The sequence below is a fragment of the Zingiber officinale genome, chromosome 10A (assembly GCF_018446385.1).
Source record: "Zingiber officinale cultivar Zhangliang chromosome 10A, Zo_v1.1, whole genome shotgun sequence".
Classification (NCBI taxonomy): domain Eukaryota; kingdom Viridiplantae; phylum Streptophyta; class Magnoliopsida; order Zingiberales; family Zingiberaceae; genus Zingiber; species Zingiber officinale.
This window is the reverse complement of record NC_056004.1, coordinates 39003125-39020228: the sequence shown is the minus strand read 5'-3', so window position 1 is coordinate 39020228 and position 17104 is coordinate 39003125. Positions and strand designations below refer to the sequence as shown.

At 40.6% G+C, this 17104-nt stretch overlaps 2 protein-coding genes across 2 annotated transcripts; one reads left to right on the top strand and one right to left on the bottom strand.

Moving 5' to 3' along the window:
* Positions 1–583: 583 nt before the first annotated feature.
* LOC122026613 (HMG1/2-like protein) lies at positions 584–9171 on the bottom strand. The gene is made up of 6 exons (XM_042585346.1): positions 9056–9171; positions 1341–1451; positions 1053–1095; positions 902–982; positions 691–819; positions 584–604 (listed from the first exon to the last, which is right to left on the bottom strand). The coding sequence occupies exons 1-6, from the start codon at positions 9169–9171 to the stop codon at positions 584–586; spliced, it is 501 nt and encodes a 166-aa protein (XP_042441280.1).
* A 577-nt stretch (positions 9172–9748) lies between these two features.
* On the top strand, positions 9749–10863 carry LOC122028162 (glutathione transferase GST 23-like). The gene is made up of 2 exons (XM_042587194.1): positions 9749–10143; positions 10216–10863. Exons 1-2 carry the CDS (start codon positions 9817–9819, stop codon positions 10585–10587), a joined length of 699 nt encoding a protein of 232 aa, XP_042443128.1. The 5' UTR covers positions 9749–9816; the 3' UTR covers positions 10588–10863.
* The last annotated feature ends 6241 nt before the right edge of the window (positions 10864–17104 follow it).

Here is a 17104-nt window from a genome sequence, read left to right as displayed (position 1 = left end):
TCAAATAAATATGAACATATTTGCATAATGAACATACTTACAATCTTCACATGGAAAAGAAGTCAGAGTAGTAATATTCAAGAGAATAAACAATCATTTTGGGCATGAAACTATGCTAAATCTATTAATTCCCAAAAATAAAGCCAAATCTATTATTTTCATAATGTATGATGAGATTCTACCAATTATAGTAACTAAATAAAAACAAGATAAGTTGAGTTAGAATAAAGTCAACCGTTTGACACAATCAGGTTAGCAAACCTAACAAACTGCCTTATTTGAGACAATCAACAACCACTCAAGTAAATTAGAAATATGACAAACCTCTGCACTGCCTTTCCTTTCAAGGACTGAAAGCATTGTTTTAATCAAAGATCACTGCACTTAGAGCAAGATAAATTGGAACTAGATTAGATCATGTTAGACAAAAGTTAAGTACATTATGATAGTGCGGACTTTTTCCATTAGAGAAGATAATGAAAAGTTGATAATTTTTACAATTTCTTCGAGTCCAAATAGAAACTACAACAAGGGAAAAAGCGGAAAGGAAAAGAGATAATCTTGAGCTGTAGATGCAATTCCCTTATTCATCATCCTCTTCATCCTGTTCATCGTTCAATAATGCTTTAATTATAAAGACATAATGTGGAAAATAGCTTCTTTTTTTTTTATTATTATTAGATTTCAGACCTCTTCTTCTTCATCATCCTCATCGTCATCATTCACCTCAGATTTTGACTTGTCGGATTCCTCGCCTTCTTCTTCTTCTTCTTCTTCTTCATCTGTGGCAGTAGCACGACTTCCTTCTCCTCCACCAGACTATGAATCAGATAAAGGTGAATGATTAAGTGATTCGATACTAGAGTTGTTCCACAAAAAGCAGTGAGTTTGTGATCAGTACCTGACCTTTATTGTAGGCAGCCATGGTTTTGGTGTAATCGGCTTTGAGCTTTGCTGCTTTAGCTATGTATGGAGCTTTCTCCTGCAAAGGAGAGTTTGTTAAAGGTTGTTCGATTGAATTAGCAAATCATGTGCTGCTATTGATTACTTACTTCTTCCGTCAAAGATTTCCACTTGTCTCCTCCAGCTAGCAACCTATTCAGATCAAATTGATATGTTTATTATGGTGGTAAAAAATCGAAGAGAGAAAAAAATCAGTTAAGGAGTAGAAAGATCTGTAGGGGAAAGGAAGAGGAAAACTAACCGTTGTGACCGACTTGTTATTAGGGTTCTTTTCCTTGAACGTCTTCCAAAATTCTTCCCTACCGAGCTAATCGAGTGAGCAACGACGTACAAAGAAGGGTAAAGCAAATTGATGAGCCGATAAGAGAGGATCTCACATGAAGACGAAGAAGGCACTCTGAGGCCTCTTGGGCATGTTGGGATCCTTGCCAACTTTGGACTTCCTTGGCTTCTTCGCCGCTCGTTCCGGTCCCTTCTTCACCAAAAGCCTTTAAAGAGAAGAAAACAAGCATCCAATCCCCACAAAATCAAACTTTTTCAACACCGATCGATCTGCTAAGAACATTAAAAGGTGAAACGGAATCTCACTTGGTATCAGTTTTCTTGAAGCGTTAGTCTTCGATTTCTCCCTCTTCATGGTGAGATCTACAACAAAGACAATCAGATCCGTCTAGAAAAGTAAAAAAAAAAAAAACACACACACACACACAAATCACATAAATCATGAGAAATCGTAAAGTTTACCTTGAGATTAGGGTTCTACGGCATAGGAGAGGAGGAGCGATCGATCGATGGGATGTGGAGGCGAAAGCGAAGAGGATAGAAGAGAAGGCGAGGAGGGGTTCGTCGACATAGATGGGGTCGCCAGTGTGAAGAGATCAAGAAAGAAAAACGCAAAGTAGGTGAAGAGATTGTAAGTTGGATAAGGTAAAGGAGGAGAATGTGGCGGTAAAAAATTTTGGGGGTTGAGAAAGAAAAAACACTGTAGCAAAATATGGTGAAGTGGAAAAAACAGCGAAGGAAAAAAAAACAATGGTATTAAACAACGCTTAATAGACAACGATTTTCAAAAATCGTTGTCGTAATTCCTAAAAAAGCATGCATAGATAATAGTTTTCAAAAATTATTGTCGTATCCTTTAAAAACTATTGTCATAGCCCTAAAAAAGCATAAATAGACAACGATTTTTAAAAATCGTTGCCATAGGACAAAATAACTACTAAAAGACAATGATTTTTGTTAAAACCATTGTTAAACGGAAAAAAAAATAATGATTTGGTATAAAACCGTTGTTGTTTGAGTGTTGTTGAATGAGGATTTTCTTGTAGTGTAAACAAAAATACAAGTCTTATTTATCAATTATAAATAGAACAAATATAAAAGTAGTCCAAGCATGGGTGCCCAAGTCAAACTTGATTAATCAAGTTGGACTTGAACAATATTGGGTCCCCAAGGATCAAATCCGCTACCTTAATAGACCTTATCAAGGCTATGATCCAGGGGGAGCCAATAGAAAAATTATTTGTATAAATAGAATTATTTGATGCTTGTTTTTCTTGCTCTTATTATACATGCTTAGATTAGGCTAGATAAGGACCTAGGCGTGATTTACACTTGACTAGTTAGACCTAGGGGTTTCAAAAAGAAAATTAAATATTCAATTTCTTTGAAAGGCTTTGTCTAGAAGTGGTGGATGATCTCATACCCAAGAAGGTCTAGTGTCTCACCATAGCCTGGAAGTCAATCTTTGAAATGAATATTGAATTGACTAATTGAAAAACTTGAGTCTAACTCAAATATAAATTAATCCTTAGATGATAACCTAAATCAAAGATGAAATTAACCATCTCACAAAAACCTATAAGGTTCCTAATTGATAACTTAGAAAAGGGTGAGATGGACTTAGGTAAAATTTAGATCTAATCAATTCAATTAATTAATCTAATCTAATTAATTTACCTAATTAATATCTAATCAATTCAATTAATTAATCTAATCAATTTATAAATCTAATCAATTCAATTAATTAATCTAATCTAATCAATTTACCTAAATCTAATCTAATCAATTCAATTGATTAATCTAATCAATTTATAAATCTAATCAATTCAATTAATTAATTTAATCAATTTATAAATCTACCTAATTAATATTTAATCAAACTAATCAATTAAGTATTTAATTAATCTAATCAATTACTAAATTAATCTACTAAATAATTGATTAAATTCTTAATTAACCTAAATTAATAAAACTTTCCAATCTTTAACTAGTGTAATTCCAAATTAATTTAACTTAATCAAATCAACACAAACTTAAACTTAACTCAACTAATCCTAATTAAAACTAACAAAAACTCTAATTTAAAACCTAAAACTAAACTTAAATAAATAATAATAATAATAATAATAATAATAATAATAATAATAATAATAAACATTGTAGGACGCCTCCCGAAGACGCCTCCAAATGAAAGGAGGTGCCCTCGAGAGCGGCAGGAATTTTCCCGCCAAAAGGTATGGAGGGCGCCTCCCACCGATAGGAGGCGCCCCCATACCGCATTGAGGGTACCCTCAATGCGGTTGAGGGTGCCCTCAACACCAATTTTTCCAGCAAACAGAGATTCTTCTGTTCGCCTTTTTCACGATTCTAGTCATGCCGAGGTGCCCTCTCAGCCCGAGTTTCTCCCCTTTAACCCCACTAACACCTCAAGATACCTCCTAGGTATACCCCATTACATTATATTTGTTTGTATGTATTTTCTGTACATTTTTTATATATATGTGCATGTATAAAAATAGCAAAAGATGGATCATAGACCCTGCTTCCAGTAGTACCCCATCCACCGATGCTAGGTTTCCTACTGAGCGGCATAGGCTAGAGTTCATTAGGCATACCTTTTCCCCATTAAAGTGTAGATATTTAAGCAAATCTTTTTTTTGCTAAATATTATACTCCTATTACCCAGATGATTGAGCATTACTAATTAGATAGGTTGGTTTACTGTAGCCATGTAGTTAATCACGACTTGTGTGCTCAGTTTTATAGCAACCTAGATAGAGTAGATGATCTGACTTACTCCACCAGAGTTGGTGGAAAGGATTTTCAGTTTTCTCCCACCCTCTTATGCACTAGTCTAGGACTTAGGTCATCCACATGTTCATTTTGGTGTTACCCTAGTAGGGTCCTGCCATTTGGTGAGCCCTACTCCCATATTACCTTAAATAATATCTATATGTATCTTTTTGGAGAGGAGAGACCACTTGTAGTGACTGACTTCAGGTCACTCTCTCTTAGAGTCCAGGACTATATCATGTATCGGGTCCTGACTGCCTGCATTTTGTCGATCGCGTCTCGGAACATTCCGACGATGCGACCTTCTCACTCCTTTTTTTATGCCCTCAGTCAGCGTTTAGATATAGATATAACATTACATATGTTTCATAACATCATACATGCATCTGGTCTTGTCACTTGACTCGAGGTCCATATGCCCTATTGTCATGTCTTGATATATATGTTTTCGACCTTAGAGATAGACACGACCCAGGGGAGGGTTACATCCCTTAGTCCTTATGACGAGTTCGGTCAGCGTCAATTAGCCTTAGTGCATATAGACATTACCGCTCAGGGGATCGTAGCCTGGAGAGGTGGGTCACAACCTGCTACTCTAGCAAGAGATGAGTTTTATGTCCCAGCTGAGGGAGAGGAGTGGTTAGAGCTTACGGAGGCAGAGATCTTTGGGCATCCTCCTTCTCCGGCACAACCCTCAACCTCGACCCAACCCTCGACTTCACTGTTCATCGAGGATCGACTCACTCGACTCGAGGAGTGCTCCGCGCAGTTACAACGGTCCGTCTTGGATGGGTTCAGCGCACTCCGAGGGGAGATGACTACTCTTCGGGATGACATGACTTCCAGACTTAAGCAGATCCTTCAAACTTTGCGCACCCTTGAGCGACTACTACCACCACCTACTGACGATGATCAGACTATATACACTCCTATGCATTGTATATGATTGGCATGATATCTATAGACAGTTTGTTTTGGTTTGTTTGATGAACATGCTTAGTAGAATAGAGTTTACTTTTAAAATTAGTTCTTCTTTAATTGCTATCTTGGTTTTAAATTCTAGGAAAAATATTTTCAAAATTTCAATTTTGTTTGTATTTCAAAATTTGGACTTAGCCTAGGTATCTACCCCCTAGAAAGCATGTACCCCTAGGTTTCAGCCAGAGCATCTCACAAGCACACTAGAATTACATTGCTTGTGTATAAAAGACACTTAGAATGGTGTGAGATGCATAGGGTATTGTCTGGACTTCAGAATGCTTATGTCTGTGCATCAACATAAGTCTGGGCATTAAATACCAAATTCATATTAATCAAATTAAGTTATCCATGCTTAGTCAAACTAACTGGAACACTTTCCTAATTTGACTAACCAAGTGAAAGCTACTATCTCTTGGTAAAATAACTAGTAACTAAAGGTTAGATATTTATTTGAAAATAGATATTTTGTTACTCATGCTTGGACTCTAGGACTGTAAAATTTTTGTTAACAAAAATTGATTGACATTAATCAAGGGGGAGTAAAAGAAAGATTTTTCAAATTAACCCAAGTTCATGTTTTTAAAAAGTATTTTTCAAACATAAGTTTTTTATTAAACTTTACTTAAAATTATTTTTAAAACTTGGTGTTAAAATGAAATTATTTTTCGTGTTTAAACAAATTATTATTCAACTTAGTGTTTATTCAAAATTTAAATTATTTTTAAGCTTAATGTTGAATTAATATCAAATTTTTTATTATTATTAAGCTTAATGTTGAATTAAAATTAGTTTTTAAGCTTAGTGTTTATCAAAAATATTTTTTTACTTAACTAAGCTAACGTTTTTATCAGAACTTTTATTAAGATGAGTACTTTTAAAGCTAAGTGTTTAATCAACTTCTTTTAAAGCTTGTACTTACCTATATTTAAAATCCTTTAAAGCTAAGGTATTTTCAATATTTAATTAAAGTCTCTTTCAAATTTTTGCTTCTTCTTGCAAAATTATATTTAAGTAAGAGCTACCTTTTAGGGGAGTTAAATATTTCCTATCTTTCCATTTTTTTTCTCCTTTTTAAGTAATATTTTTGATATATGGTAAAGAGAGAGAGGAAAAATGAAAGTTAAGTAAATAAGTGATTAAAGGGGAGATACAAACAAGTTGCAACTAAATGTTTATATTTTTTGCACCTACATGTTTTTTTTCACTTGATTGCACTTAAATCTTGATTTTATACTTGTACGCATTTATACTACTCTCATATTTTACTTAACTTTGAATTTTTTTGCCATAATCAAAAGGGGAGAAATTGTTGGTGCGGGAAGCATTGAACGATCGAACCTGAGTTTTGATAATGACAAAGGGTTCAAAGTTAAGGTTATTTGTTGTCTAACATATTTGAATGAGTTTGAAGAAAAGTCCTAAGTGTACTTAGGCAAAAGTCCTAGTTGCGGTTAAGCAAAGGGAAAACCCTTGGGGGTGGTAACCCACTAACCCTATGTCCTAGGGGGTGGTAACCCTAGGCGAAAAGTTTTGGCGGGTCGAGGGCTTCGGGAAAAAAACCTTAGAGTCGGGGACTCTAGGTGGAAAGTCATGGTATCGCGAACTGGGTGGAAGACTGGATGGGTCATGGAGCGAACGTCCAGCAGAAAGTCCTGGAGCATCGGGCGCTTAACAAAAGTCCAGTCGGTCTGGAAGATCGGTCTGGCAACAAGTAAACTCTCCTGAGTAGAGTAGGTGAGGACGTATTCTCCGGTGAGGGAACAGTAGGCGTCGATTCAACCTAGGATTTCCGGATAGAAATTCGAAGTCAGAATCGGACAGTCCGGTGGCTGTCAAATTCTTATATTAATCTTGTTTTATTTGTGCTAACTCTATTTTGCAGGATATGTTTTATATTTTGTTCTAACGTATCTTGCAGGGAATGAAAAGGACTAAAAGCCAGGATGAACAGTATCCAAGGCATCTTCCATAGAGTTTGGAGGCGCCTCAGGTGCCTTGGCCGAAGCACACAAGAAGTAGGCCGAGGGCGCTGTTGATCTCCGCAAGTGTACGGAAATGTCGCAAGTAATATAAAAGATCATCGTATCCACAGGGACTGTTGATTAAACACTAGTTAACTTCACACGGTGAATTATCTAGACAATCTAAAGTTGTTAACAAACTCTAAAGAGAAATAGAAAAAAAAAGAGAAAGAATGAGCATAGTGAATGGAGGAATGATAGATTCTAGGATTTCGGTTTCCTTGTAATGCTAGGAAATGTAAATGATCCACCAAATCTTATTCCTCAATTGTCCATAATTTATAGAAGATCGCCGGTTCTCTCTTGCAATAGACAACCGGCCTAGGACTGAAATCTATACCGAATGTGATCAATTAGGAATGAATCCTATGTTGTCCTTACACAGGCTTGCACCTGTCACGTGCTTCCCTTAGATAATCAACATAGAAATCATCACTCTTCAACCCATTAAGATATAAAATATGAATGCTCATGAGTTCTATCCTACCCCCTTGAATGACCTTATTTTACCTTCAAGATATTCCCTCAAACGTCCTTACACGGGCTTATACCTGTCACGTACATCCCTCAGAAAATCGAGTGAGGAATTACCTCTACAAGATCCACAAGATATTCAAACATTCAATCGAGCATGGTTATTAAGTCCAATCACAACAATCCACACAAGATCAAAAAGATACAAACATGACAAAATCATAGAAATAGGAAATTGGCAAATCCACAAGGGTTTTACATCACAATCACATCACAAATACTCCCTACATCCTAGATCTAGAGATCTACTCCATAACAAAGGAATTACAATCAAGAGACAAGAAATAAAGCAATCTACAACTCAAAATATAAGGAGAAGAGAAGAGAAAGCTTATCCATGTAGCGTCGGTCTTCTTGGATGCAATCCTTACTCCGGAGGTGGGCGGATCAGTGAAGGATGGAAGATCTAGGGTTCCCCCAAGATGGAGAACCCTTCCCCAAGCAATGGGGAAGATCCCCAAGCCAAAGACCAGCCAAAGATCTGAGAAAAGGGGAAGAAAGCCGCTTTTATAGGCTTGGTACGGGCGCCACACGGCCCCGTGGCACGGCCGTGTGAGGCTCACACGACCTGCACCACTTCCTTCTCTGCCAACCTCACACGACCGTGTGAGGTTGGCACGAGCATGCCCTGCTCTACCACTGCCCCCTTGCATGGCCTGCTCTACCACTGCCCCCTTGCATGGCCATGTAGATCTACACGGCCTGCACTGCCTCCAGTTCTAGTACCCTTACACGGTCGTGTCTGGGACATGGCTATATTCTTCTCCTTCTCTGTCAAAGTTACACGGTCGTGTGGATTCACACAGCCATGCCATTCTTCTCCTCTGGAAACATTACATGGCTGTGTGGCTCACACGGCCATGGGCCATGTGCCTCACACGACCATGGGCCATGTGCCTCACACGACCGTGTGGAGCTCACACCCCCTTGCATGGCCCTTGCACACCCCGTGTCTTGGCTTTGAATGGATGTGTTTCATTGCAACGTCTTTGAGACCACCAAGATGGGGTTTTATCCAGTTGAAGTCTTCATCAAAGTTGTAGATCTTGAAGTTATCTACAAATCAATATAAAGAACAGCCTAAAACTCCAACTGAGTACAAAGTTATGGCCATTTTACTTTTGGTCTATAGTGCAGAAAACCTCACACGGCCTTCACACGGCCGTGTGAGGTTCACACGACCCCAACATGCCCCCTACACGGCCTTGACATGCCCATGTGGTCTCCACACGACCAGAACTTGGAAGAACTTAGTTTTTGTATGTCCGTGACACTCTGGAAGCTCTAGACTTCATTTAAGCTCTGTTTTTGCTCTAAATCACGTCCTATCAATCAAAACAAGCAAAGAGCAGATCTCTGAACAAAATATAATGGAAGTATGACATCACAATGAAATAGAGTGCAATAAACATAGATTATGTTAATGAAGTATAAGTAGATGTGCGTCAAAGCATGCATAAAGGTATATATAATCTACGCACATCAGGCGCCCTTCATAGAGCTTGAGAGCGCCCTGGACGCTAGATGGAGGGTGCCCTCCATGGGCTTGGAGACACCCTCGGGCGGATAGGCTGCGGGCGAAGCGAAGCTTATCCATGTTACGGATCCGGCGGGGTTGGAGGCGTCCTCCATGATATTGAGGGCGCCCTCAACGGGCTATATAAGCCTGTCTCGAGCAACAACAAGAAATACAACAAAATCTGACAATCATTCTTCCGTGTGTGCTCAAAAATTGATCCGACAAAACTGTAACTCAACCCCGACGATCAAAAACTTCAAGTTTACTTTTCTAAGTCGTCGGTATAATTTTCTTTATTGCTTTAATATTATAATTCAAAATTATAATTTTTAAATTGATAGTAATGGTCTAAAATAAATATTTAACTAACGTGAACTTTAAAATAGGAGTTATAACTTCAAATCAAATAAAAGTATAGGACCCTTGGTGTTCATGTGTTTACTTAGATCTTTCGATCCTACGTGGAACTCCCCGTCTCACTCCCCAAATGAATTAATAAACTGAAAAATTTTGATTTCTAAAATTTATCGTTCTGAGACTTGAGAGTCACTGCCATTAATTAGGAAGAAACTTAAGCATATAGTACCAACCAACGAAGCTTCGGGGAAGCTTCTCACTCCCTAAATGAAATAATAAACTGAAATTCTTTGATTTCCTCATTAATTCTCGGCCACAGCCACTCGAATCTGAGCTTCGACTCACCTCTTCGGTTCTTCTGCAATCATGGCAGAAGAAGAAGGGGAGAAGGAAGTGACGCTTCTGGGAACATGGTCGAGCCCCTTCGTTCTCAGAGTCAAATGGGCCCTCAGAATCAAGGGAGTCGAGTACACCTACGTCGAAGAAGACCTCCGCAACAAGAGCCCTCAGCTGTTGCAGTACAATCCCGTCCACAAGAAGGTGCCGGTGCTGGTGCACAGGGGAAGAGCCATCGCAGAGTCCTCTGTCATCCTCCACTACATCGACGAAGCTTGGCCGCACCACCCCTTGCTGCCCCACCACCCCTACGAGAAGGCCATGGCACGCTTCTGGTGCAAATTCGAGGACGACAAGGTACAGATTCATCAGTACTCTTATGTCCTGTTTTTGCCGATTCTATCACTGTGAATGGTTTTCCGTCTCTAGTTATCGCCTCCGCTGTGGCGCGTTTTGACCACACAAGCAGAGGAGCAGAGGGAAGCGCACGCGTCGGCGATCGAGAGCCTCGGGCTATTGGAGAATGAACTCGAAGGGAAGAAATTCTTCGGAGGGCAAACTATTGGTCTCGTGGACGTTTGGTTCGGTGCCCTGGCGTACATAATTCCGATTTATGAGGAGATCACTGGATTGAAGCTGGTGGAGCAGAGAAAGCTTCCACGGCTCTGCAGATGGATGGAGGAGTTCTTGAGCTCGCCGGCGGTGGAAGGCACTTTGCCACCGAAGGATATGTTGCTGCCCAGGTATGCTGCGATGCGCGAAGCATTCTTGGCGAAAGCGAAACGACCTGAGCAGCAGTGATTCTGATTCAGTTAAATCTTTGCTGTTCTTGCGGAGGACGGATCCTCTTGTCTGTAAATTCGGAGGACGGATCCTCTTGTCTGTAAATTGGATGGTCTATTTTTTTAGACCCTGATTTGGAAGGACCCCATCTATTTAAAGATGAAGTTTATCTAAATCAAGGGTTCTTATGTAATGGACCATCTCTAATCCATAATTTACAGATCAGAGGATCCCTACTGATTCGTACAAGTACCAAAAAATCTTTTCCTTTCTAATATATTTTATTTTGAGAAAGTGATCAGTATTCTTGAAAACTATTATAATCACTTTTAGCTTTTGCCTCAATCTGTCCGATAATAATTAATAGTGGTCGATCTTCTCCGAGAGCGAGTAGACGGACGCTGGGTAGATGACACTCATGTTGATTGACTGTCGATTGAAGATGACGTGATCCTCTGACGAGCTGAGTTTGCAATCATAAGTCGTTAGTACCGAGCCAAGGAGGGGTTCCCCGGCGATGACCCTCCGATACTCAAGTCAATCACCGGCAAGCGAATGAAGAATGAAGTAGAAAGGAGCAGCGGAACTGTAGCTACAGTGATCAAAACATACCTCCGATAAAGCTTTGGGGCTTCTTATATAGAGCTCCTAGGAGGTGCGTGCACGCTTCTCGAGACGTGCATGCTTCCCAAAGCATACATAGAAAGGTCGTGTCAAAAAAGCGTGTCTGATGCCATACCTGAGCAGACCGAGCATATCCCTGCATGACAGTGGAAGCTTCCACCGCATGATCCTCTGCTTGGCCATGCCGCTGATCATGTCGGCTGTTGATGACACTGGTCCCTAGGAAGATATTACCAACTGCTCCCTTTGTCTGCTATTAGGCCGAGCGGGAGAGCCACTCGACTAGTCCGCTGTTCCGGTGGATGCTCCACGGTCGAGCTCCACCTAATGTAATCTGCTTGTTCGAGGCTCCGCTCCTAGTTTTGAGGTTGGGTGTCCGCTCGGGCGGGATGGCCGCTCGGCCTTCGTCTCTTCCCGCTTTGCCTTATGAGCGTCGGAAACTCGGCGTTAGGCCAAACTATCGAAGTGTCGGACCGGCTACTCTTCCTACTGATCGGGAAGGTAGCTCGTCCGATTGGATGTATACCCCGGATGTTGACCACTTTGACCTTCTGTCGGGCGGGTCCCACCTTACCACCGAATCACGTACCTCCCCCTCAAGTCTAGTCGAAGGAGGCTGCAAGTCCGACTGACTGGACAAGTAGCTTGGTGAACGGTTGGCCGATCGACTAATAGGTGAGTTGGATCCCGCTTGGTCTCTGTAGGACTAATCTTTCTCTCCCGATAGGTGCCTCGAGCTTTTGTACTTGGATATTTTTCCTCATCGCTTTTGGAGGGGTGCGAGGCGGACAGTCAATGCTGACACCGCCCGAATCTCCTCGTGATATGCACAAATAACCTCCATTAAGGTCGAACACGCACCCATTAAATGCTTCCCTATGGGAGGATGCCACGTGTCACCGGCGCAGCCATCGCACGTTCGAGATGATAGCTGCTGATGTGACATTTGGTAGTTCGAATTTAACGGTCGGATGTGCACTCCGATTCTTGTGCCCTAGATCGGACGGCTCCGGTCGACCGCGCCTATCTTTATAAAGCCTCAGCGTCGCTATTTCCTCCTTTACATTTTCTCCATGTTCTCCAACAGTTCTGCTCCGGCGATTCTTCTGCGTCCAGTGCACCGGCGGTTCTTCCGTGTTCAGTGCTCCGGCGATCTCCTCCCTCTTGTAAGCTCTCCCTTTCCATCCCCATTGTTGCTTTCCTGTTGCTCCTTTTCAGTCACCATACTTTTCAGTCTTGTGTCTTCAGGTCATCTTTCCTTTCGTATCCTCTGCCTTTTTGTTTTTCGGCAATGGCGAGCTCCTTGCAGCCGTCTGACCCCGCTCTCGGTCTCTAGTACACTACCATGGAGACTCTATTCGACGCGGGCGACGTCGTGAGTCTCATAAATGTCTACGACATCCCCTCTAACCACGGAATAATTTTATTGTAACACCCCAAATTTCCTCAATTAGAGTCCTAAAAGTAATTTAAAAATATTTAAAAATGCTATAGAAATATTCTAGGGATTTTTAGAAATTTTTAGAGTATTTTTATGTAATTTTTGGAGGTCGTTTGGTATTTTTACTAAACGAAGGAAGTTTCGACAAAAAAATGTCCAAGCCGAGAATTGAACCCACAACCTTTGACTCGGTCAAAACCCAGCTGACCAAGTGGGCAAATAGATTTTTCTGTTTAGAAAAGGTAGCGAATTTATTTAAGATAGTTAACAGAATATTATAAAAGAGATAAGTTGATCTTGGATTTGTTTGTTTAGAAAAGATAGCGAATTTATTTAAGATAGTTAACAGAATATTATAAAAGGGATAAGTTAAGTTGGATTTGTTTGTTTAGAAAAAGTAGCGAATTTATTTAAAATAATTAACAGAATATTGGATTATAAAAGGGATAAGTTGATGTTGGATTTGTCTGTTTAGAAAAGATAGCGAATTTATTTAAGGAGTTAACAGAAATATTAAGTTATAAAAAGGGATAAGTTGATGCTCTGTTTTCCGGTGACTTAAACCATTCTCTCCTTCTCTTCTGCGTACGATGGCGGAGCTCGGGCAGAAAACGAAAGGGAGTTAGGGCATCATTTCCGGCGGACGGCCAAGGTCCTAGAAGCCCTTTTTGTTCGGTTGTGAGTCCAAGAAGCAAGGTAAGTTGCTACTCACCTGCAGTAGGATTGCTCCGAGATTTTCTTTCCTTGCTGCCGTGGTTTAAGGATTTTGGTTTTATGCTTATTGGCGTGAGTTAGATTTCTGAAGCATGTAGTAGGAGTAGTTTTCGGACTTGTTCTTCTTGATTTCGAATCATGCTGTAAAGATTATGCTTGTTCTTCTTGATTGTTGAAGCATGCTGTAAGGAGTTTTGTCTTTGAAGATTTCTGCCGTGAGTGTTCTATAGGTTATCGCTTGATTTCTAATTCTTTTTGGAAGTTAGAATGTTGGAGCTATGTAGCCCTATCTTTGCATGATTGTCTATTCCTTTGTATCGAAAAGGTTAGTAGTTGTTTGAATTTTCCTTGTTCTCCGAGTTTGGAATGGTAACTTAAGGATAATGAGCAAGTGATTCTATTTCCTGTATCTTTTCTGTTCGAGTACTTTGTTAGAGAAGGTTATTAGGTTTGTTCTTCATATCTAATTTGTATAAGGATTATTCTCTTTTATTAGCAGCAGTAATCTTTCTTATTGCTTTGCTTAGTTGGAAATAATTTAGGATGTGTAGATTTATTGAGTTATTGTTCTTGAATATGCAGATTTATTTTCCAGTTTTGTTTGCTATGAGTTAAGCTTAAGATGCAGATTTTTGATAAGCTTAGTATGCAGACCTTAGATAAGCTTAGTATGCAGATTTTGTTAAGCTTAGTATGCAGATTTTAGATAAGCTTAATATGCAGATTTCTGTTTAAACTTGTATGCAGATTTTGTTTAAGCATTGCAATGTTAGAATTTGTTTAAACATTTCAGTTTTGTAAGAAGCATTCTTTTATAAGAAAAGTATAAGAAAGATTAAGAAAAGAAAGAAAAAGGCCAAGGCCTTAAGTAAATCCCAAAGTCAAGACTTTAGGGATTTTGGCACACAAGGTGCTAAAGAAAATGCCGAGGCATTATATAGAAGTATTAAAAGATAACAAGTATTTTACTTTTATCAGTGGCACTGTGTTGGACTCTCTGTCCTTGGGCTGGGCTCCCATAGTCGTCCCTAGGTTTAGATAACCTAGTAGTAACGGCTCGGCCGACGGTCGACGACCATAGGGTCGCCAAATGGGCCGCCGAATGGGTCGGGTCGTTACAAAAGTAAAAGCACAGTTGCCGGGCCCAAGAGAAGTTGATTATTATTTTGAAGTATTATAAGTATAAGTTTTTGAACAAGTAAAACGAATTTTACATAAACTATTAAAGAATAAGTCTTTAAACAAGTGGAATAAGATTCAGAAGGTGTTTAGAATTCAGTAAGTTTAGTTCTTTATTCTACCATGTTTATCTAGTGGATGAGTAGTTACATGTTTACCTATTAGATGAGTAGCATGATTAGCGAGTAGAATTACATGAGTAGATTTCTTAGCTTTTCTTTGCTATTAGTTTGACATGAGCAGTTATGTTTATGCTTTATTTCTTTTTAGAGCATATAGTTTTTAGTTCTTTTCGTATACATGCACATTCGTGATTTTGTGAGTTAGATAGCGCTTACTAAGCAAATTTTGCTTATAGACTACACTTCCTCTTATTGCAGATACAGGAAAGGAAAAGATATAGGAAGGAAGGCGACAAGGTGGCGCGGATGGTGTGTGATGCCAGGACTATGGAAGCCTTGGGACTTAGTTTAAGAATTTATTAAGATTGTCATTTATTAAGAATGTATTAGATGAGTCATTTAGTCTTCCGCTGTTAGTTAATTGTATGTTTTTATTTTGTTTCCGCTATTCATTACTTGCATGATTTGATTTCATTAAACTGCGTGGTGATGTTATTCCTTTTGTGTGTTTGATATGTGTTCCAGCCGGCTGTGGCTGTGTATATTATGTTATGTATGTCAGTTTAAGGTCACCGGTACAGGGGAGACTTTGCCGAAATTTTTTGGTAGGGTTTCCATATGATTTTTAATCATACCGGTTAAGTAGAGTTAGTAGTTAAGTAACGGTCATCCTTAGAGAATAGTAGTAGTAAGAAGGGTGGTCGTTACATTTATCCTCCTCATCCGATTGGCCCAATGACCTGCTGGTCGACACAGTTTCTTTCTTTCGGGATCAGTTCGTGGCCGTTCTTCGATTTTCCATCCACCCCTTCATAACCGAGGTTTGCAACTACTTCCTCGTCCCGCTCGCTCAACTCGTCCCCAACTCTTTTCGCCTGCTGTGCGGCGTGGTAGTGTTGTTCCGAGTGTACAACATTCCACTGACCCCTCAGGTCTTCCACTACTTCTACTATCCCAAGCAGTATGAGTTGGGAACATACCTTTTCCAATCTTGGATCGGTCTAGTCTTCTTCGACAAAATGCCTACATCCAATAAGCACTGGAAGGAGTACTTCTTCTTCCTGAGACTCCCCGAGCGGCCAAGCTTCCGGACGAAATGGCAGGTCGGGCTTCCCACTCAACCAGATCTGAAGAAGTACAAGACCCGACCGGATTACCTTTGTGCTACTAATATGCTGGTCGGCCTGAAGTTCGACATTCACAAGCTGTTGCCAGAGGGTGTGATGTACACGTTCGGGCTAAGTTCGATCTGAACGAAACTCCCGAGCAACCTAGGTATGGAATTTCTCAACCTTCTTCCTTTGAGTCTAACTGATTCTGTTGTCTTTTGCAACCGACATCATGATGCGGGCCCGAGCAACCGGCATTATGAAGGCCAAGCAAGCCAAAATTGAAGCAGCTGGGGCCAAGGAGATGGTGTTAGGATCCTACGTACTCGGCTAGAGAGGGGGGGTGTGAATAGCCGCCCCAAATCGCTCGTTTCTTTCTACAAATCAGGTTAGCGCAACGGAAAAATAACAACAGAAACGTAAATGGAGAAATCAAACCTTAGACGCAGCGATGTAACGAGGTTCGGAGATGAAACTCCTACTCCTCGGCGTGTCCGTAAGGTGGACGAAGCCTATCAATCCGTCGGTGGATGAGTCCCCGGAGAACCGGCTAATATATACTCCTTGTGGGTGGAGAAACCTCGCCACAATAACTCTTGCAACAGCAAGATAGAAGTACACAAAATACAAAGAAGCACAAGACAATATGAATGTAAAAACAAACACGCTTGCCTTCTCGTCGACTGGTTGAAGCAGCAACTTCACGAGACGCCTACAACAGCAGGAACCCAGTCGAAGAAGCTCACACGAAGCTTCGGAACTCAACAAAGCTCAAGAGCACAGCAGCAGCTCCAAGAACAGGAAGAAGGAAGAAGAAGAAGAAGGAGGAGGCTCGCAGCAGCAGCCCTCCTTTTATAACCTGCGAAGAAGAAACAGCGAAGAAACTAGCCGTTGCGTCACAACGGCTAGAACCCTGATCGGTCCACAGACCGATCAGGAAACATCCTGATCGGTCTGCAGACCGATCAGGAAACATCCTGATCGGTCCACAGACCGATCAGGGAACCTTCTGATCGGTCCGTAGACCGATCAGGCTTCTCTTCTCTGCTAGTTTGCCACTGATCTCCTTCTGATCGGTCTCCAGACCGATCAGATAACCATCAGTAGCATACTGATCGGTCACTGATCGGTCACCAGACCGATCAGATGAGCCATGTATCATTGGATCGGTCTGCAGCCCGATCCAAACTTCTCAGCCCTAAACCTAAGGCTTCCACACCAACATCCGGTCAACCTTGACCTGTTGGTACATCATGCCTAGCATCTGGTCACTCCCTTGACCTGCTAGCACTCCTCGCTAAGTGTCCGGTCAATCCCTTTGACCCACTTAGACTTTTCCACACCAG

Excerpts from the sequence above, each read along its gene's own strand:
- LOC122028162 (XM_042587194.1), top strand. The coding sequence starts at position 9,817 with ATGGCAGAAGAAGAAGGGGAGAAGGAAGTGACGCTTCTGGGAACATGG. Across the intron at positions 10,144-10,215 it reads GCAAATTCGAGGACGACAAG|TTATCGCCTCCGCTGTGGCG; the intron begins GTACAGATTCAT and ends TTCCGTCTCTAG.
- LOC122026613 (XM_042585346.1), bottom strand. The coding sequence starts at position 9,171 with ATGGATAAGCTTCGCTTCGCCCGCAGCCTATCCGCCCGAGGGTGTCTC. Across the intron at positions 1,452-9,055 it reads CTCTATGAAGGGCGCCTGAT|GCTTTTGGTGAAGAAGGGAC; the intron begins GTGCGTAGATTA and ends TTCTCTTTAAAG. Across the intron at positions 1,096-1,340 it reads AGTGCCTTCTTCGTCTTCAT|GTTGCTAGCTGGAGGAGACA; the intron begins GTGAGATCCTCT and ends TGATCTGAATAG.